General features: G+C 44.5%; 1 protein-coding gene across 2 annotated transcripts in view; it reads right to left on the bottom strand.

The window, feature by feature from the left end:
- CLGN (calmegin) overlaps positions 1-22922 on the bottom strand; it is a 101500-nt gene that overhangs the window by 19591 nt on the left and 58987 nt on the right. For both annotated transcript variants that reach the window (XM_075348420.1, XM_075348429.1), the window contains exons 7-13: positions 22073-22265; positions 19449-19638; positions 12982-13095; positions 7708-7864; positions 7411-7626; positions 4387-4506; positions 3704-3848 (exon numbers count right to left, since the gene is read on the bottom strand). In XM_075348420.1, the coding sequence (XP_075204535.1) occupies positions 3704-3848; positions 4387-4506; positions 7411-7626; positions 7708-7864; positions 12982-13095; positions 19449-19638; positions 22073-22265 (1135 nt within the window). The remainder of the gene's footprint in view (positions 1-3703; positions 3849-4386; positions 4507-7410; positions 7627-7707; positions 7865-12981; positions 13096-19448; positions 19639-22072; positions 22266-22922) is intronic.

Genomic DNA, 22922 nt, shown 5'->3' with positions numbered 1-22922 from the left:
TATTGAAGGTACGAGGTATAGATCAGATTATTACTGGGGTTCGGGGCGGCAATATTAGCCGACTCCTTGCACAACGCGATACAGAGTGGATATGGACACTGAAAACCTTACAGCCTGATGGGCTGAATGAATATCTAACTTTTGTGTCTTTTTTAGAATAAAAGCTTTTTGATAGCAGCCTCCTTTTCCTCTGGGTTTAAGACAATGTGTGGAATTACATTTTTTCGTCCCCTATGTTCTGCTCTAAATTGGTCTTATTTTTATATATTTTTTATCTTTCAGTTCTTTTCACATTCGTATCGTGTCTTGACCTCTTGTACCATCTACATATGGAGTTGGAGAAGCATATTACCCATTCGGGTCTCTGCGATAAGCATGTGGAACTTCTGTATCACATATCGATGTGATTTATTATGGATGTGTCTATGTATATTGTATTATTCATTCTGGTATTTGGGGAACGTGTGTTGATACATATGGTGACACTCATAGGGCTTTCTCCTCCAGGTGTATAGAAAATAATATGTGTTTGTAAATACAAGTGATCTTCCCCTGCCTCCTCATCTCCCACGGTGCCGGTGCGCGCATGCGCTTGCCTGGGGGCTCGGTGCCGCCGTGGGCGCGTCCGTTTTGTCCACCGCCCTGGTGACTTTGTCCCCGTGGCTGTGGCTTGGGCGCGCCCGTGGCGGCGCGGGGCCTGTCAGTCATGCGTGTGTGCGCCGCAGTGGTCTCTGCGGTTGTATGATGCGGTTTTGCAGGATATACCTGGGCTCCTTTAGCTCTTGGCCACTCCCCTCTAATCCTTGCTGTTATACTATATTTAAACCTGATAGGTGGACTAATATTATAGTCCGTGACGTATACTGACATGTGGGCGCCTATCAGTAACGATCCTGTTGCCATGACACTCACCCAAACACAGCTGTCTGCGTCACTGTTTCTGGGCGTGTATGCGCACGTGGGCATTGAGAGTACGCCTCCATGAGCTGCAGGATGTGGGCGCTTCTATTGCAGTGACGCGGTGCTCTATGTCATGGCACTTCCGGTATGGCGTCACCAGCTATCAGGAACACGCTGCGGCTCCTTGTGTTGGTTACACGTGGGGGTCCTGGCCACACCCCCACATGCTGCGCGTTGTCTATGTCCGTGTACTGGTGAGGTGATGAGTGTATTATTGGCTCTCCGACACAGTGTCACTACATGGGGCGTATCTGATCTTTGCACCTCATGGCAAAGTTCCTAGGGTTAGTGGACCTTCTTTTCTCCCGTAGAGGGTTAATCTATATTCTGAGGCCTGATTGGTCTGGGTCGATACGGACAGTGATTGTATACCTACCCTTTATAAGATTAGTCTTTTTAATTAGAGACCACCCCCGGAAGAAGGAGTCACACCGAAACCTATAGGTCGGGGATCTGGGCTCTCATCTATCATATAGGTACGTTAGGTTGCACTTTATATGTCTCTAGTGCTTTGTTACATGACCTTTACACTGTGTATGTTTGATTCATTTGCAAAAGGCACTATATGATCTTCAGCACACTTTATTTGTATACTATCTGGCTCTTTAGCCATTTAGGTGCTGTGTGTTTGTCTTTAACATGTGCCACCATGTACCTATTGTGGGGTGAGGGCGCCATCTACTGGTACTCACCATCTGTCTCTGCAATTTTATTCCTATATTGTCTATTTGCTTTTATGCTATTTCATTAATAAAATTTAATCCTTTTACAATCTAGTCGTTGTACAGAATTTTTTTCTTTTTTTGCTATCATCAATCTGTATATGGCTTTATCCATTTTGTGAATATGGCACGGGATCGTCCGTGTCCTTTGGTATCGTACATTTATGTACCTGTGTTCGCTGTGACCGCTCTTCTGAAGTTCTGGCACTTGCAGTCATGCGCAGTAGACCTCTCTGAAGCTGGGATGTGTACACCTGGCTTCATACTGCACATGACCGGAAGTGCCCGGCATTCAGAAGCGCAGTCACAGTGAATACAGGTACGCGCGCACCACTGGTGATGCTGAATTGAATATTATTATTATTTATTATTATAGTGCCATTTATTCCATGGCGCTTTACAAGTAAAAAGGGTATACATAAAATTAAGAACAATAATCATGAACAATACAAGGCACAGACTGGTACAGGAGGAGAGAGGACCCTGCCCGCAAGGGCTTACAGTCTACTGAATAGCATGTTAGTATACCCCTGTGGGTGTACTAACATGCTAAGAGGGCGGACTAGTCAGGGGATAAAACGCCCTTGGAACTAGTCCCTGTTTTCATTAGCATGAGATAAAAGATCTTTATAAATACTTTTTCTAAAGATCTCTTTATCTATGCTACTAGATTCAGGGACAGTTAGGTGGGGGCCACATGGGGACTAATGCGATCCCCTCGCATGACACTCTACTCCCGCTGGCAGTACAGCAGAGCAGAGTGTCATGCTAGTATCCCTGCGTCTGAGGTCCGGCTGTGCGAGCGGAACTCAGCTGCGGGCGGCGGACTGGCACGGAGGAGGGGAGGGAGGGATTTATCTCCCCCTCTCCTCTGTAGCCGGCTATTGCCATTCTCGCACTGCACTCGCAGTACACCAGTGTACCGCGAGTGCAGTGCAATTTTTCTCTCGCGCCATACACTTGAATGGGTGCGAGAGAAAAAATGATCGCATTACAGTTGCAGCATGCTGCGATTGTTTTCTCGGTCTGATTAGGGCTGAGAAAATAATCGCTCATGTACGCTGACACACAGGCTAATATTGGTCCGAGGGGAATGCGATTTTTTATCGCACTTCACTCACACCGATTTTCATGCCGTGTGGCTTAGGCCTTAGGCAGGGAATAGCAATATGCAGCCAGAACTGCTCGTGGTTCTGGGTGTGTATTGCACCTGACAGGTTCCCTTTAATAATAATAATATAATTAATAATAATTTTATTCATTTATATAGCGCTATTAATTCCACAGCGCTTTACATACATTGGCAACACTGTCCCCATTGGGGGCTCACAATCTAGAGTCCCTATCTGTATGTCTTTGGAGTGTGGGAGGAAACCGGAGTACCCAGAGGAAACCCACGCAAACATGGGGAGAACATACAAACTCCTTGCAGATAGTGTCCTTGGTGGGATTTGAACCCAGGACCCCAGCGCTGCAAGACTGCAGTGCTAACCACTGAGCCACCGTGCTGGCCTTTAATATGAAGTTATGTAGCTGCCTATTGGCTGGAAATCCACAAACAATGTTATACACACTACACTATACTACGAGTACTCACAGGATGATTATGCCATTTTCTAGGCACATATTGACAGGGCCAACATTTAAATGTTTCTTTAGAGAAATAGATGCTGGTAAATAATTGTATTTCTTGTTACTTATTTATCAATATAATCTGACATTGTTTTATGTCACATTACAAGACGTATTGTTAGTGAGACGTGCGCTAGGTCAAATATTCTACATGACCCTCAAAGCGAAGAAGACAATTCCATTACTTGATGGGATCTGGCATGTAAAAAGTCTTTTCAACATAAAATAAGACATATTTTTCTAACTGTTTCACAGCTGATGAAAGATCTTTGGCGTATCCAGAGCAGCGCTGATTTGTACACAGTGAAACAATATCTGCACCAGTTATGTAGAAGACTGCACCACAAGCCCCAAAGCAGTAAAAAGACACCAATGATGACACTACACACCCTTGTCTAGCTGTGCCTCCTGATGGTCTTCGGGGCCTTCTAAATCCCCCTTCTTAATATCTTTTTTAAGCGCAAAATCAGTTTCATCAGGTTCTAGAAAATCATTCATTGTGAAGTCTGCATCCTCTTCTTCTTCCTCAATTTTCTAAAAAAAAAAAGGCCTCTTATAAGGTTTTTTTTCAGGACCACATGCCCTAACCACTTAAAGGGAATCTGTCACCAGGTTTTTGCTCCTCCATCTGAGAGCAGGATAATGTAGAGACAGAGACCCTGATTTCAGCAATGTGTCACTTATTGAGCTGTTTGCTGTCATTTTGATAAAATCAACGTTTCGTTTTCTCTGCTGCAGATCTAGCAGTTCTACAGAGCTCATGAATATGCTGGACTACCTGGTAGCACACCAAGTAGTCCTCTAATGATAATCTACTGATGATTGATCAGTGATTTTATCAAAACTACACTAAGCAGCTCAGTAAGTGACACAACGCTGGAATCAGGGTCTCTCCCTCTACAATATGCTGCTTTCAGATTAGGTGGCAAAAATCTGATGAAAGATTCACTTTAACATTCTTGCTGTACTACAATATTCTTTCTATCACATTTTGCAGTAAGTGTAAACATTTAATGCGCTTTAGTAATGAAGAAATCAATAAATCAAAGTGACAGGATCAAGAGGAGCTCACCTTTCTGGGCCAACAAAACAGAACCAGAAGACCCACAGGGAGTGCAGCTGTCAGAATGTATAAGCCCCAGAGCCACGGCCGCTCGTCTGCAGCACTCAGGAGTTGATTAATCATGCCTGGCTGAATGAAAGGTTATAAGAGAGGCATAAGTGGTTGCATCGAAACCTGAACCCAGGGGCATAACAATCACGGTCACAGTGATCGCAACCAGGTCTGTGGTTACAAGGGGCACGCTGGCCCCAGCATCTGTTTCGGCTGGATGTGCATCCGAGGGCAAGCATCCAGCTGAAATACATCGCTGCACAGAGACCCGTTGAGTCCCTGCACTGCTATGTGGCGACCGCCGATTAAGGCTATGAATACTCACTGCTCCCCAAGCCCATAATTCAGGGTATGGAGAGCAGAAAATATGTCAGCACCTGGCAGCTGACCGATCTGCAAGTCGGCGCGCCATGCATGACAGTGACATCACGTTGCGCGGCTTACACACTGGTCAGTTGAACCATGCCAACATCGGAGGAGGACACCGGGGGAGCAGGGGAAAGTGAGTATAACTGTGTGTGGCGCCTGGGGATATCATATGTACCAGGGTGAGGCCAGAGTGGGGACATGTATACCAGGATGGAGCCATTATGGGAACATCTATACCAGGAAAAAGCCATGATGGTGTGGCGCCCCTGAGGCTTCGGTCGCCACAGTGTGCTGCACCTCACTTAAGGTGCGGAACTAATCCCGGGTCCGGAGGAGGTCAGTCTCGGTTCCACATCCATTCAATCCATACATACAGTAGGTAGCCCTCCCCACTGGGAATCGGGCTAGTGTCGGGTCTTAAGGTTACCATTCAAACACTGGGGCTTCCACCCACTAGCGACAGGGACTCAGAGGAGGAGCGACCACCAAGGGGGAGTGAGGAGTACATACAGAAACACAGGATTTGGCTTGGAGAGGCGGACAGGAGAGGAGCTGGTTTACCGGTAGCTCCTGTTGGACATAGGAGCCCGGAGTCACAATCACGGTCAGGCCCCCAAAAGGACTCGCGCTGCCTGCAAATGGGACCAGAACTAAATTACAACTAAAGGGGACCCTGTGTAGCTTCACGCTGCAGGGACCCTCACACACACCGCGCAAGGAGAAACGGCCCACAGACTACCGTACTGGCATTGACCTCTGAAGGATCCGGGATCGACTGGAGTCCATCATGGCAGAAACCATGGGCGGCTATCATACAGTGAGTAAAGACCTTGATCCGAAATCACTGTGTCACCCCGCGCTTCGGCACCCACGGCCACTACCACCACCATCATCCTCCCTGCGGCCTGGCTCTACCTGTGGGGAGCCGAACCATCCGAGCTGTGACACCATCCGCCACAGAGGATATCACCCGCAGTGGCGGCTAATCCCTGGCCGCACAAAACAGGTGGCGTCATGAGACAACTACTCCCAACATCCTCAACCCCTTCCTCATCATCATCCCCATCCATCCATCCCTTTTATTGACACCAATGGGGTCACGAAACCGGGCAGGGCCACCCGTGACATCCCCTGACCCTCATCGGCCCGGTGACGAGTATTCCCAAGACCCCTTGGCGCCCGTCAATGGGAACATATATACCAGGATGGGGACATATATACCAGGATGGGTCCATTAAGGGGACATTTATACCACGATGGGGCCAGGATGTGGAGATATACCAGGATGGGCCATGATGGAGACATATATACCAGGATATAGCCATGATGAGGTCAAACAGCAGGATGTGGCCATGATGGGGACATATACCAGGATGGGGTCATGATGGGAACATATATACCAGGATAAAGCCATATATACCACAATGGGGCCATGATGCGGACATATATACCAGGACTGGGCCACTGAGACATCTATACCAGGATGGGGCCAGGATGTGGACCTATACTACCATGGCCCATGATGGAGACGTACAGTATATACCAAGATATAGCCATAATGGGGTGATACATCAGGATGTGGCCATGATGGGGACATATACCAGGATGGGGTCATGATGGCGACATACTGTATATACTAGGATGAGGCCATATATACCAGGATGGGGCCATGATGGGGACATATCTACCAGGATGGGGCCATATGTTCCAGGATACAGCAATGATGAGGTCATACACCAGGATGGGGAACATATTTACCAGGATATGGCCCAGGATGGGGGACATTAGTATAGGATGGGGCTCAGTACTACACAATGAAGGTGGGGCCAACTCATGTATCTTTATAAGATTTAGAACGCTACAATTGCCCATACATATGACCAACATGTGTGGGGTGGGGGAGGCTCAGGCTTACACTTTGCACTGGGGCCCATCAGACACTAAATACCACACTGCCTGAACCTATTACACCTGATCAAATCAAGGAAGCTGGACTTGACTTGGGGCATTTAAGTGGATTAGTCTTTCAGTGCGGTTGAGTATCTGAAACATCTTAACAGTTATTATTAAAAAAAGAAAGGAACAATAATAAAGGTCAAGAAAAAGAATGACATCCTAATTGGCATATAGCCGAGACATGATAGTTTCACCATTTATACAAAACGTTCTTCTTGACCTATTTGGTTGTAAAGGTTAAAGCCAATAAATTACTGGAAAAATATTTACATTCAAGATAAAAAGGAGTCTTTGGCTCCAGGCTCTAAAATCAATTACAGCACTCCAGCGTGGCGTAATACTATACATACATGTAATTACATATCCAGATAACTGTTCCCTACACCTACAGATACATATCCTTGCATATACAATCACTGATATATGTATAATATTGTATTCATATACTTATTAATGTAGCGATGGGACAAGAAGTAAGCGGGCATGAGGGGTACTATTGAGAAGTGGGTGCAGATTATAGATTAGATGGGTAAGGTGTTTTAGCTAGAAGACTGAGAGCAAGATATGTGATATTGGGGCCTGCAAATTAATCATTGTACATTTTAAATATATTCCTACATATACTCACAAATAAATACATAGAGGTATACCACAAACCTCATTGGCACTGGCCACCAGTTTCTTCAGTCCCCAGCTGTCAGAAGCCCAGCGGTCAGCCACTTCCTTCTCCGTACAGATAATAAAGTTGTCAAAGTAAATATCAGACGTCATTGACCACAGCTCCAAACCAACGGCACTGAAAGGTGTCATTCGGAATGGATTGAGGTCCTCGAAATAATGTGGGTTTGGGATTTTACGTGGCTTCCAAATTCCCTGTGCAAAGAAAAAAAATTCAGTTCTGGTATGAAATATAATATAAAGTAAAAACTGGTATGGACCATGTAGAAAAATCACCTGGTAATTAGGGTTCTCAACCAGAGGAGGCTTCCATTGTCCCTTGTAATTCGGGTTGTCTATGAGCGGGGGTGTCCACTCTCCACATCCAGGTGCAGATTTACACTTTGGGTTAGAAATCAGAGGAGCTTCCCATTCGCCATCCATGTCTTCATTCCTAACAATTCCACATGGGCCCTTCATTATATTGTAACACCACAGAAATATATCATCTACATGGAAAACAATATATCACCATGGCTGATACTATACACTCAAGATCAAAGTTAGAGAACTACACACAATTTCCTAAATGTTAAGGTCATTGTGTAGTCCTCTGTGATTATATCCTAACATGAGTATACTAGCAGTATTTTAAGCTTATTTCATAAATTGAATTTATTCCAAAGCACATAATAAAAATGTAAATGAGATTAAATAAAATGGACACTGATCAAAATTAGAGTATACTTTGTGATAAGTGCAAGTTATGGGTGTTAATCTGCCATCTGGTACTAATTTCCTTAATTTTCTGTAAAACCCTATGTAACTGGCAGCCTAACTTTCCAGTTTGCACTGACTTTTCAAAAATGGTGTGCCATTCCAAAGTGCCTCAAACCCTCTGGCAGCAGAATGTCCAGATGAAGGCCAAAGAGGTGACCCTATCAGCCATAGCAAAAGAAGTTGGTCATTAAAAGTCTGTGATTTTGAGAATATTGCATCTTTACATCACAAACTCTTTCAATTCCCCCAAGAAGACTGGTCGATCTCGAAAGACAAATGCAAGAGAGGACAGGATAATGTGGAGACTCTCCAAGGGTAATCGTTTCAACACTACAGCTCGAATTGCTCGGCAGTTCAGCACTGAACAGGGTAAAGATCTGTCTCGTCATACAGTGTCACGATGTTTAAGAGCATTTGGACTGAAAGCCCACTGTGCAGTGACCAAACCTCTGGTTAGCAGAAAGAATCAAAAGGCTGGACTCACCTTTGGTGAGAAGCATGTTGTGTGGACAAAAAAGAAGTGGTCCACAGTTCATTTTAGTGATGAAAGCAAGTTTAATTTATTTGGATCTGATGGGAAACATTATATTCATCGACAAACTGGGGAAAGACTGAACCCACTATGTGTTAAGAAGTCAATGAAAGGTGATGGAGGAAGTGTCATGGAGTGTTTTCTGCAGCAGGACTTGGACCTCTCATACAGCTACGTGGCAAAGTGAATGCAAGTGTGTATCAGAACCTTCTTCAACAACACATGGTTCCTTAACTCACCAGCCAGCAATTTCCCTGTTACACAGCAAAACGGGTAAAGCAGTTCCTTGAAACAGAAAACATTGAAACAATGAAATGGCCAGCCCAGAGTCCTGATCTAAACCCAATAGAAGACCTATTCAGAAAATGTAGTTATAATCTTTCTCTGAGCTACAGTCACTGTTGTTCTCTAATTATGATCATCACATTTTGGCCAAAATAAAAAAATAATTTTTATAAACTTTGGATCTTTTGTAAAACACTGTTCTAGTGGCATGGTGTACCCCTTACAAAAAACCTTTCAAATGTTAATCAATGTAGATTATATTGTTTCTGAAAAAAGCAAGTGATCATACATCGTTCTCTAATTTTGATCTCCAGCGTATATACACTACATCACAGAATTTAATCTGCCATTCAATTACACTAATGTCTCTAATAATTCAGCAGGCAGATGACAAAACCCTTACAGAACACCTGGGATATTAACTGCCACAAAGAACTGCAACTGTAAGTTGGATCTTTATTAAAATGTTCTAGTTTGTAAAGTACAATGAGAGAGTATATATTCACTTCTAAACGGTTTGTATATCAATATAATGTACATAAAGAGTTCAGGACCTTTGTAGAACAATGCATTACCTGTTATACTGATGCTGAATTACACTCTGTATTAATGTCCAGAGCTGTATTGTTAATTCTGCAAGCTTCAAAAACACCGAGTATTTCCTATTTGCTCAAAGTCTGCACAAGATTCGATTAGGGGATTTTTTCTCTGTGAAATGCTATCTTTATGATAGTGAAGTCTCCCACCGTGTTAAGCCTGCTTTACATGGTACGACCGATTGTGCGATTTCACAATCGATCGTACCCGCCCCCGTCCTTTTTGCGTCACGGGCAAATCGCTGCCCGTGGCGCACAAAGTCGGTAACCCCCCGTCACACATACTTACCTCTCGTGCGACCACGCTGTGGGCGGCGAACGTCCACTTCCTGGAGTGGGAGGGACGTTCGGCATCACAGCGACGTCACACGGCCGCCGGCCAATAGAAGCGGAGGGGCGGAGATGAGCAGGATGTAAACATCCCGCCCACCTCCTTCCTTCCACATAGAGCCGGCGGCTGACGCGGGAGGCAGGTACGCGATGTTCATCGCTCCCGTGGTGTCACACGGAGCGACTTGTGATGCCACGGGAACGATGAACAACCGGCGCCCGATTTCAGAACCGATATTATGGAACCTAGCGACCAGTACACGACTCACGATTTGTGAGCGATACTGCGTCGCTAGGAGGTGTCACACAGGCCGGCATCGCCAGCAATGCCGGATGTGCGTCACAAAAACCGTGACCCCGACGATCTATCGCACGATAGATTGTCTGGTGTAAAGCAGCCTTTATAGTCGCTTGGATAAGCTGGTGACCCCTGTACATGTGGCCTAGTGTACACCTTAAGGACATAGCATTCTATTATTCATCTCTGCACCTTGAAGCCATACATTTTGTACTTTTCCATTGACATTTTTGTATAAGGGTATGTTTTTTTTTAAGACGAGTTGTACTTTTAATATTTTGAAATACTGGTAATGGATTATATAACATATAATTTTCATCTTGCAATAAAGAGGTTGAAAAAAACATCAATTTGTTTTTGTTTTTCATTCTGTATTTTTATGGTGTTCACTATGCAGTATAAAGAATATGGTAACTTTATTCTGAAGCTCAGTACAATTATGGAAACACCACCTTTATGTAATAATTATAACCAGGGATTTAAAGGCTTTTGTCAATTTAATTATTATTTTTAATCATTGACATCTTATTGAGTTACGGAACAATCACTTATTTCTACATTGCCTAGTGGGATTGACTCATTGTCTTAAGCCGACCATACACATCAGATTTTTGTGGCCTGACCAATGTTTTGGCTGATTGATTGGCAAGCAGCCATCTCAGCTGGCTCTCCCATACACAGGAGTGCTCGTGCAGCTGAGTGCTCCTGCTATGAGAAAGCTTCCACCAGACATGTCAATCGATAGCCGAAATCAGACATACTGGGTTGATATTTTCCCCTTCAATAAATTTCCAGGGCTCCCATACCCATTAGCCAAACCCATCCATATCAGTGGGTTCAGCCAACATTAGTCTTCTTTGTATGGAGGTACTCTTCTGTACTGACATGTCATATCGACTGAGTATGCCACTGCTTTGAAGGGTGAGATGAATTACCTTCTAAAAACTAAAATTGTGAACAAAATATTTACATTGGTATAGAATTTACAGTGCCTACAAGTAGTATTCAACCCCCTGCAGATTTAGCAGGTTTACACATTCGGAATTAACTTGGCATTGTGACATTTGGACTGTAGATCAGCCTGGAAGTGTGAAATGCAATGCAGCAAAAAAGAATGTTATTTCTTTTTTTTTTTTTTTTTTTTTTTAAATTGTGAAACGTTTATTCAGAGGGTCATTTATTATTCAACCCCTCAAACCACAAGAATTCTGTTTGGTTCCCCTAAAGTATTAAGAAGTATTTCAGGCACAAAGAACAATGAGCTTCACATGTTTGGATTAATTATCTCTTTTTCCAGCCTTTTTTGACTAATTAAGACCCTCCCCAAACTTGTGAACAGCACTCATACTTGGTCAACATGGGAAAGACAAAGGAGCATTCCAAGGCCATCAGAGACAAGATCGTGGAGGGTCACAAGGCTGGCAAGGGGTACAAAACCCTTTCCAAGGAGTTGGGCCTACCTGTCTCCACTGTTGGGAGCATCATCCGGACGTGGAAGGCTTATAGAACTACTGTTAGCCTTCCACGGCCTGGACAGCCTTTGAAAGTTTCTACCCATGCCGAGGCCAGGCTTGTCCGAAGAGTCAAGGCTAACCCAAGGACAACAAGGAAGGAGCTCCGGGAAGATCTCATGGCAGTGGGGACATTGGTTTCAGTCAATACCATAAGTAACATACTCCACCGCAATGGTCTCCGTTCCAGACGAGCCCGTAAAGTACCTTTACTTTCAAAGCGTCATGTCAAGGCTTGTCTACAGTTTGCTCATGATCACTTGGAGGACTCAGACAGACTGGTTCAAGGTTCTCTGGTCTGATGAGACCAAGATCTAGATCTTTGGTGCCAACCACACACGTGACGTTTGGAGACTGGATGGCACTGCATACAACCCCAAGAATACCATCCCTACAGTCAAGCATGGTGGTGGCAGCATCATGCTGTGGGGCTATTTCTCAGCCAAGGGGCCTGGCCATCTGGTCCGCATCCATGGGAAGATGGATAGCACGGCCTACCTGGAGATTTTGCCCAAGAACCTCCGCTCCTCCATCAAGTATCTTAAGATGGGTCGTCATTTCATCTTCCAACAAGACAACGACCCAAAGCACACAGCCAAGAAAACCAAGGCCTGGTTCAAGAGGGAAAAAAATCAAGGTGTTGCAGTGGCCTAGTCAGTCTCCTGACCTTAACCCAATTGAAAACTTGTGGAAGGAGCTCAAGATTAAAGTCCACATGAGACACCCAAAGAACCTAGATAACTTGGAGAAGATCTGGATGGAGGAGTGGGCCAAGATAACTCCAGAGACCTGTGCCGGCCTGATCAGGTCTTATAAAAGACGATTATTAGGTGTAATTGCAAACAAGGGTTATTCCACAAAATATGAAACCTAGGGGTTGAATAATAATTGACCCACACTTTTATGTTGAAAATTTATTAAAATTTAACTGAGCAACATAACTTGTTGGTTTGTAAGATTTATGCATCTGTTAATAAATCCTGCTCTTGTTTGAAGTTTGCAGGCTCTAACTTATTTGCATCTTATCAAACCTGCCAAATCTGCAGGGAGTTGAATACTACTTGTAGGCACTGTATATTTAATTAAAATGTGCTCAAATGTGGACATCTGTTTTAAACCTCTTGCTGATATATTAGCTGAGTATCAACGAAGTCCTTGGGATTTCTAGTTCCAAAATGTTTTCCAATGAAATCTGTAAAATAACCAATAACAAAGTGAGCAGTACATACAGTTTCTTACCAGTCATTTGGCTTCTGAGCTTCTGGATCAGGTACCAGATGAGGTTCACCATCCAGCCAACCTTCAGGTTTCACAGCATCTACATCCTCGATTTTATTAGGACCCCCTTCATCCCTGAAGGAGACATTGGAATTGCAATTCAGACACACTACCAGGAATTTCAAATACCCACTAGGCCAAAATTAAAAACTTGGATAAAGTTGCGGGCCAACCTGGATAATTGTTAAAATATTGTCTACAATTGAGGAAATTTTTCCTTATCATCAAATGTGATGAACCTTTTCATATGGAAACAAACAATTAATAGATCTTTAGAGTTAGATCACATGACTTTAGCGTTAGGTATTTCCTTGTGGGCAGGGGTATACATAGACATCATGGGGTCCCATAGCAAGAGATCTAATTGCTCCCCCCCCCCCCAAAAAAATCCTTCATATTCGGTGGGATCACAGAAGAACATATCCCACAAGTTTGCAGCCCTTCTAAAGTAATTTTCCTTCTATTGAGGCACCTAGACTGCCCTTTTGTTGCCCTCATAAGTTATGATGCCAACAAAAGTACCCCCCAAACACAGTATGATACCCCCACAGTGAATTCCTCTACAATTCCCTCCACACGTATGGCATGATGTCCCTACTGTACTCCTCTCAACACCTCTGATGGTATGGTGACCCGCCACACCATATGATGTCCCAACTGTCATCCTCACACAGCCCAGGTTGCAATAGATTTCAAAGTCCGATGTCAGGCGGCGGTGAGGCGGGAGGTAGTCGGGGACCAAACATAATCACCCTGCGGGCCAGTTTTGTCTGGTAGGACAGAATTTGACACTTCGCCTCTTTGCAAATCCCTCCATTGGCTCCCAGTCATCCACCGTATCCAATTCAAACTACCAACACTGACCTACAAAGTCATCCACAATCTGTCTCCTCCGTATAGCTCTGAACTAATCTCCCGCTACACTCCAAAATGTAATTTCCGGTCCTCCCAAGATCTCCTTCTCTCCTCTCTCATTCACTCCTCCTGCAACCGTCTCCAAGACTTCTTCCAAGCATCCCCTGTCTTCTGGAATTCGCTGCCTCAACACGTCAGACTATCTGCTACACTTGCAAGCTTCAAACGGAACTTGAAAACTCATCTGTTCAGAAATGCCTATAGTCTTTACTGACACCACTGCTTCAGCAGCACCACAGCTACTGCCTTACCACTGTGCTGAGCTGCCGCCTCACCACCGTGTGGAACTGCTGCCTCACCACTGTGCGGAACTGCCGCCTCACCACTGTGCGGAGCTGCCGCCTCACCACTGTGCGGAGCTGCCGCTTCACCACCGTGTGGAACTGCCGCATCACCACTGTGCGGAACTGCCGCCTCACCACTGTGCGGAACTGCCGCCTCACCACTGTGCGGAGCTGCCGTCTGACCTACACCTCACCTACTGTCTCCTTTCCAAAATCCAATAGAATGTAAGCCCACAAGGGCAGGGTCTTCTTCCCTCTGTACTAGTCTGTCTACTGTAACTTGTATATGTATTCTGTATGTAACCCCCTTCTCATGTACAGCCCCATGGAATTAATGGTGATCTATAAATATATATTAATAATAATAATAATATGCACTATAGTTATAGCAACACATATATAAGATACAGTGTTTCCACATAGAAGGTCAATTCAGGATAAAATGAACTGAAGTAATGAGTGGAAAATGTGAAACTTAATATTGAATTCAGGGGCCCAGGAAATGTAAGAGCCAACAGGGTACTCTAATGAGCCAGGTAGAAGTCCCTCAGATGCAATCAACAGAAATGACTGTGAAGCACTAGACAGCGGCAGGAATATTTCAAGTGCATTCGCTACTTGGCTCTCATTTCTCGACAGCATTATAGATTGAAATATTACTTATCAGACTAAATTATTAATTTCCCTCTCACTATCAATGTGCATCCAGTCTGCAGATGACATCCCACTAAAGTAATATCAGAGGCTTCCCACTTCATCTGGTTACAGACGCTTCTCAGACGTATAAAGACGATATGGAATGTCTCGTCAGTCCCCGTCTTCCTAGCTTTAACATGCAGATTTTTTCATAAATCTGGCCCATAGTAGTCAGTGTTAACTTGAAGCTTGTGGACCACAATGCAAAATCTCCAAAAGAGCCACCAACTATCACGTCTTTAATAAAACCTACAACAATATGAAGTATATGAAGCCCAAGTAAAATGAGAAAAAAATAATCATGAGAAAATGTGTATAAAAATATAAAATTTTATTACATGGCATCAATAGAAATAAAAATAAACAGAAATAAAGTAAATACGTACAAATGGGTCAGTGGTAGTGATGAGCAACCGCACTCTCTACCGCTTGATACTCAATCAACTATTGCGGTGCTAGTATTTTTAGGCTGGGAAGGAGCCAATATCCATGGACCTTTGCAACCTGATAGCATCAAAAATAGGGAGGATTCTTTTACTTATTTATTAAGTACAGTAAAATACACAGACAATGCACTAATTATATATCTGAATGGTATTCAGTAGTTTACTGGACTTATTAAATAAATAAATGAATTTAATGAAATTAATGAAAAAAATGATGTGGGGTCCCCTCTATTTTTGATAACCAGATAAAGTAAAGCAGACAGCTTCGAGCTGATATTATCAGGCTGGGAAGGTCCATTGTTATTGGCCCCTTCCCAGCCTATAAATGTCAGCCTGCAACTCCCCAAAACTGGCACATCACATTAGATGTGCCAATTCTGGTGCCTTGCCCACCTCTTCCTGATTGCTCTGGTGCAGTGGCAATCAAGGTAATATTTTTTAGAGTTGATGTCAGCTGTTTAATGTCAGCTGGCATCAAATCCAGGATTTAGTAATGGAGAGGCGTCTATCACCCCCATTACGAACTAAGTAATAACAAAAAAAACCACAAAAAAATGGAAAAAGTTTATTTGAATGAAGACTCTCATACACTAGCCCTTGTTCACCAATTTATTATCAAAAATGTTCCCATGAAGCTCCTCCGTCGTCCACGATTCCCGAATGCAGCTCAAGGCACTGTGAATAGCAGTAATATACAGCTATTCACAGGTGCCGGGTAGTGACTACACCTCTCATCAGCGTTGCAGGGTCTCACTGAGAGCAGTGTTATGTCAATGGCTCTGATGAGAGTTGTCATTACTATCCGGCACTTGTGAATAGCTGAACTTCACTGCTATTCACAGTCGCTGGAGATGCATTTGTGGATCATGGACTACGGAATAGCTTCATGTGAACATTTTTTGATAAATTCATTTTCTGGAATAATTTCAAGGGTGCCACCACTTTTGGCCATGACTGTATGTGCCTGAAAAATGAACTGGTTTATTTACTGTACTATCTCTATGCCCAGAAGAGGCTCTTTTGGTTGTTGAATACCTTGGAGTTTTATGAAATTAATAAAACTACACATGTTTGGACCAAACCATATTGCTTGTGTGAACGCTACCAAGTACCTACCTATTTGAGAGTGTGAATTTGTGCAATACATTTTGGTCCCTTTTTTGTCTTTTTATTTGCTTTTTGTGGATTCACCAATGACCCATTTGTATGTGCTTATTTTATTTGTTTATTTTTACGTTTATTGATGGCATATTAAAATTTGATATTTTTATACATATTTTTTTCAGGATTTCTTTTTGCTCATTGTCCTCGATTCATATACTCCATATTGTTGTAGTTTTTATGTATCTAGGCGTTCCCTATATGTGATTGATTGGGACTATGGATATTATGTACACATGTCTTTAATAGTATTGGTCTTCTCTTATGGACTAAAAGGACCTTCTGGTCTGCGTCCACTACAGTTACATCAATGATAATAACAGGTAAAGGATATTAACGTAAAGGTACGGTAATATGTTGCCAGTTTTTTGCCACCTAATGTGACACCAGCATAATATAGGAACAGAGACTCTGATTATCAAAACTGCAGCAGGCAGTCCAGTAAGTGATACATTGCTGGAATTATGATCTCTGCCCCTACATTTTGCATCTTTTAGATGGGCTATCAAAAATCTGATGGCATATTTGCTTTTATTTGACTTTTAGCTACAGATGGACAAACATACATGATATCTATCAGACCACAGTTATTACTCATGACTCAATAATCACGACCTGTTGGCTCAGCTAAGCCTGCATGTTTATTACAGTGGGGAGAGGAATATACTGCAGTTGGACAACCCACTACAGAATCAATGGAACAGACATGTTGAAATACATTATACCTCTCCGGTATACCTTATACCATTCCAGCGTTTCAGAGGCAATACTGTTTGAAATTCCGTTTGGATACCATAGGCAGAGTCAAGACTAGTCTGACACCTTATCCAGCCTGCCCTCCACAGCGTTACTCCAGGTGATTGACAGGTATCTCCCTATGTACACACATGGTAGAGACCTATCAATCACCTACACTGGCGCAGAAAGCAAATGTGGCGCCCCTGACCTAGTCAGGCGCCACTGAGTACTACACCCATGCTGGGTGAGTGCAAACAGGTTAATCCTGAAGGCTGGAATAGGGTGTGTACGCACAGACATATAGTGACCAGGTCTCCCACACCTTTGAGGCGACCCCTGGGCAGACCCAGGAGGGGGCGTGCCTCCACATCCAATCAAGGGGTGCAGTAGAGAGGCTGGAAGCTAGGTTGCGGTGGCAGATGAACAAGGAGCTGGAAGTAGCCAGTCTGAAGCGGAGGCGCAGGAGAGCGGACACGCTAGTAAGACCCTGCTCATGTAGTAGCCGTTGGCGGGGGAGAATGGTCACCAGAAGTTGAACAGAAAGACGCTGAGGAAGTCAGCTGGTCATGTACGGAGACTCTGGTGGCTAGGCACGCACGGGGAACAGGTCCCAAGAGCCAAACATCCATTTAGTGGTCTGCTAAACCTGCCGGTGGGGTGGACCACAAGTCCCACACCAACCAAAACAGAGTCCGAGCATCAGCAGCAACGAGGGGGCCCATAAGGAGGATAGAGCCTGGAGCCATCTTCCTTGGTCCACACTGCCAGCAAACGGGCCAGAAAGGGGAGAAAATGCAGTTGCGACTTCCCTGGATGAATGCCATGGTACTTTAAGTCAGGGGTTGTCTGAAACAAGAAGTGCTGGGAAGGCGAGTTAACGGCTACCCTTAGACCAGCCTGAAGGATACCTGATTCCACCTGGTGTATCTCAGTATCGCCCGGGTTACCTCACACCACCAGCTGAACGTGAGTAAACAAGTTGAAAGACACTTTGTCTGCGACTGAGTTATTCTGCGACCTGTTGTTCCGCACACCCGAGCCCATGGGGCCGGCCTCGCTCTCGGGAAGCCACACCATCCGACTGCAGATTCCATCAGCCCCAGACGATCGTTAAACTGCAGTGGCGGTCACCTATAACCCTGGCCGCAAACCGAGAGTGGCGTCACGACTCCCATGTAAATAAACCTGACATACCTGTTGCCAGAGAAGATCCCAAACAGTCGTCCCTGCGGCGTCCCTGGAGGTGGAGCGGTGTCCCTGGGGCGACCACCGCAGCGGTGGGCGACTTACATCAAACCATGAAAAGTTCTGATTCATGCTTCCCATGGTTTGGGCAGCATAAATCAACCAACATGTTCCCTTTAAGCCAGCAGCTGCCTCTATATACATTATTGTAAGTGCACACGATCAGTGTTATCAGCATTTTGGGTGCAGCATGTTTTCTCTGTGTCCAAAACGCTGTGTTGTACAGTACAAGCACAGTCGATGGGATTTATAGAAATCTCCTGCCCATTGTGCATCTTTTATACACCCCCTAAACTGACGTGTGGAGCAGCTTTCCGAGCCATAGCATGTCAATTTATTCTTGCAGAGACACTAGTGTTCTCAGTGGGAGAACACCGTTATCCTGATCGGGTGCACGGACACTGCAATCTCCCGCACAGGACACTAGTGTCTCCAGAAGAGAAAACACATGGCGTCCAGAACCCTGGCACTCCTGGTCTTGCACACGTACCCTTAGAGCAGTGTTTCCCAACTCCAGTCCTTAAGAGCCACCGACAGTGCATGTTTTCAGGATTTCCTTAGTATTGCACAGGTCATGGAATTATCACCTGTGCATGTAGTTAAATTATCACCTGTGCAATAGTAAGGAAATCCTGAAAACATGCACTGTTGGTGGCTCCTGAAGACTGGAGTTGGTGAAGACTGCCTTAAATTATGGGATGACCCTGACAAGATTGGACAAGTCTACTCAACCAATTTAATATGCTATTCAATAGAACAAATCCAAAACAAAAAAATGTTAAGATGTGTGCCCCTATAATGATCACAGCCAAATACCATAAAACTGTCCCAATACGGGAGTAGGATCAAAGTGACCCATGGGACCTAGTGACCTGGTAGGTCTACAGAGTCACAAATTATATGAAAAGAATTATATATTTGCTATCATTATTTGTGTTCTTACCAGTCTTCTGGCTTGACAGCATTAGTATCAGGAATTTTGGGACGTTCATCCCATTCCATGGGTTTATTTTCTTTTGGATCATCTATTTCTTTAGGAGGATTCAGAGGTGGTATGACATCTTCCAGAAGACTTCCTTGGCCAACAACTGTCTGGTCTATCAGCATTTCATACGTGTTGTCCGACTTTAGAACTGGAAGACATTAAAAATTGAAAAATCTATTGATGTTTCTGTTAAAGTTTCTTCCCGTGCAGTGATTAAATATTAACATCCTATGATGTAATCTATTCTTTACCTCCATAACAGCTAGTACAGATTAGAACAGATTGCCAGTAGTAATCAAAGTGAGGATCAACTGTATCTGAAAGTGAATGTCTCCCTTTATGAATAAGTAAATGACAGTACATTAGAATAAGTCTAAGTTCAGGCTTTAGTGGCTAAACCATGTTGGTTGCCATATTAAACCTTATCAGGTGGGTTTGAGTTAAAACATCTTTTGATATGCGAAAGAAATAAGACATGCCCTGTCCACTTTTCCACTATAAGACCACTATAATATACTGTCCACTAATCCACTATAAGTCTACTAATCATTAAAATAGAAGTCTCACTTTGCACTAACAGTGATCCTTCATCTTCCTTATAATCAACCTGTTTGCTAAAGTGAGAGTAAAGACGGGTCCCAACATCCGGAAACACAGACTGTGCTCACATCGCCTGGCCTCCTGATCTGAGCTAACTACCTCCTAGGCATGTGTGCGGCAATCTGCTCAAGTCTGGAGACCTGGTGGCCGGGTATTGACATGTGAGCACAGTCTGTGTTTCACAAATGTGGGAAACCGGTCATATTCTAATAACAAATCTACAATAATACAACAGGTACTGATTGAAAAAATAGCCAGCCTGTATTCTGCCCACAGGGAAGTAGACACTAACGTGAACTGGAAGCAGTGGTATTAGGTTATCCTCTGCTCCTCCTTCTAATGAAACTGAGTAGTAAAACACTGCAAATACTAAAATTCTGCAATTTGTTCCTTGTCATGTGTACAGAGGTATTCTGACCCAGAAACATTGCTTTTAAGGGACAATACCTCCGTACAGTCAGGCCCCGACAGATCATCATCACTCCATATGCAGGACTGTGACTGTGACCAGGGCCGGCATCAGCACCCAGCACACCTGAGCAAGTGCCAGGGCCTGGACAGCTGGGGGGGCCCACTCGCCTTCGTCAGTTCTGTGGCTCCCAGGCGGAATTCCGGGGACCGCAGTGATCAGCAGGAAAGTGCAGCTGCCGTCCCTTTAATCCACACTGGCACGCAGTCCACAGTGTTCGCTTCGTGCTCCTGGTTTGATGTTCATCTGTGGGCGGCGCTACCACGCGGTGTGCTCCAATGCCACAGATGCAGAGGAGCTGCAGCGCAGCGCTGCCCTCCAGCGCTGTACAGGCCCATATCGATGGAGAAGGGGCCCTCTCTCCACCATGACCTACACAGTATGTTCCCCTGCTCCCCTGCCCCCCTTTGGTGTTGCATGTGTCCTCTCTCCACCATGACCTGAGCGGTAGATTCCTCCGCTCCCCCCCCACCTCCTTTGGCACTGCCTGTGCCCCCTCTCCACCGTGACCTGAGCAGTATGTTCCTCCGCTCCCCCCACCCCGCCCCCCTTTGGTGCTGCATATACCCTCTCTCCACCATGATCTGAGCGGTATGTTACTCCGCCCCCTTTGGCACTGCATGTGCCAATTCTCCACCGTGACCTGAGCGGTATGTTCCACCTGTGTGTATGTGTGCAGCAGAGCTGTGTATGTGTACAGCAGAGCTGTGTGTATGTGTACAGCAGAGCTGTGTGGAGCAGAGCTGTGTATGTGTGCAGCAAAGCTGTGTATAGCAGATCTGTGTGTATGTGTACAGCACTGCTGTGTGTATGTGTGCAGCAGAGCTGTGTGTATGTGTGCAGCAGAGCTCTGCGTTTGTGTACAGCAGAGCTGTGTGTATGTGTGCAGCAGAGCTGTGTGTATGTGTGCAGCAGAGCTGTGTGTATGTGTGCAGCAGAGCTGTGTGCAGCAGAGCTGTGTATGTATAAAGAGCTGTGTGTATGTGTGCAGCAGAGCTGTATATGTGTGCAGCAGAGCTGTGTGTATGTGTGCAAATGGGCTGTATGTGTACAGCAGAGCTGTGTGTATGTGTTCAGCAGAGCTGTGTGCAGCAGAGCTGTGTAAGTGTGAAGCAGAACTGTGATGTATATACAGCAGTGTCAGTGTGCACTGTGTGTGGCCATGTCTGTTAGTGATGGCTACCAATCAGCGCGGTGCAGCCACATGCCCTAGAGCTGGACGGGAGACAAGCGGGAGAAGTGAGTGAGGCTTCTCCATATTAATACCTCTAAAGAGTGTGTCTGTATGTATGATGTGTATCTATACAGTATATGTCAGTGTATATGACTGTGTATAGATTTGTTTGTTTCTATGTATTTTGTGAATTAGTCTTCAAATATGTATGTGTACATATGCCTGTATGTGTACGTATCTGTGTATGTGCATGTCTATGTGTGAGTGGGCCCACTGACAGTCTTTCGCCGGGGGCCCACAAAAACCTGGAGCCAGGCCCTGACTGTGACAATGACATACTCAGAGTATAAAGATGTGTCTTCTTATCAGTAAAGAATTTCTTTAGGTCAATTTCAGGCCGCTTTGCATGTTTCTCGTCGTAATCTCCGATTATAGGGTTTTTATGTCTAAAGATGAAATGCAGTTTATAGTCTTCTCCGCACTTATCTGGACCAAACATAATAGTATATGCGGTTCTGTCGTGGAATTCCTCCTGTAACATGTAAAGGAGATAAATAATTTTATAAACTATTTAAAGTACCACAAAATACACATCCAGTGCTGCCTGACAACTTTCTAGTGTTACACTGATCCCTGATTATCACAAATATTTTCTCCAAAAAGTCAATTTCTTTGTTTTCCCTGCTTCCAAAGGTGATCCCAGAGTAGTAATCAGGGACATAGCTAAAGTCTGGAGCATGGTTGGTGTACACTAGTCAATAGTGACCACCGATCGGCTACATCTTTGCTGATCAGCAGTCGTTTAATACCTTGCTTACAAAGGTTGACGCCGCTCGACATGTGCACAGAACCTGTGTGTATAAGGGTAAGTTCACACAGTGCGTTTTTCGCGGCGTTTTTGTGCGTTTTTTGAGTGCGTTTGGCCTCAAAACTGCATGACTTTGCTTCCCCAGCAAAGTCTATGAGTTTTCAATTTTGCTGTCCGCACACAACTTTTTTTTTAAGCTGCGTTTTTTAGCTTAAAAAAAAAATGGACATGTCAATTCTTTCCTGCGTTTTTCTGCGTTTTCCCCCCATGCAGTGCATTGGAAAAATGCAGGAAAACGCAGAGATCAAAAACACAGCAAAACGCAGCCAAAAACGCACCAAATGGCAGTAAAAATGCATGCCGCGTTTCTTTGCTGCGGGT

Source organism: Anomaloglossus baeobatrachus, chromosome 1 (genome assembly GCF_048569485.1).
Source record: "Anomaloglossus baeobatrachus isolate aAnoBae1 chromosome 1, aAnoBae1.hap1, whole genome shotgun sequence".
NCBI classification, from domain to species: Eukaryota; Metazoa; Chordata; class Amphibia; order Anura; family Aromobatidae; genus Anomaloglossus; species Anomaloglossus baeobatrachus.
The sequence above is the reverse complement of the archived record's forward strand: the minus strand, read 5'-3'. Positions and strand labels throughout refer to the sequence as shown.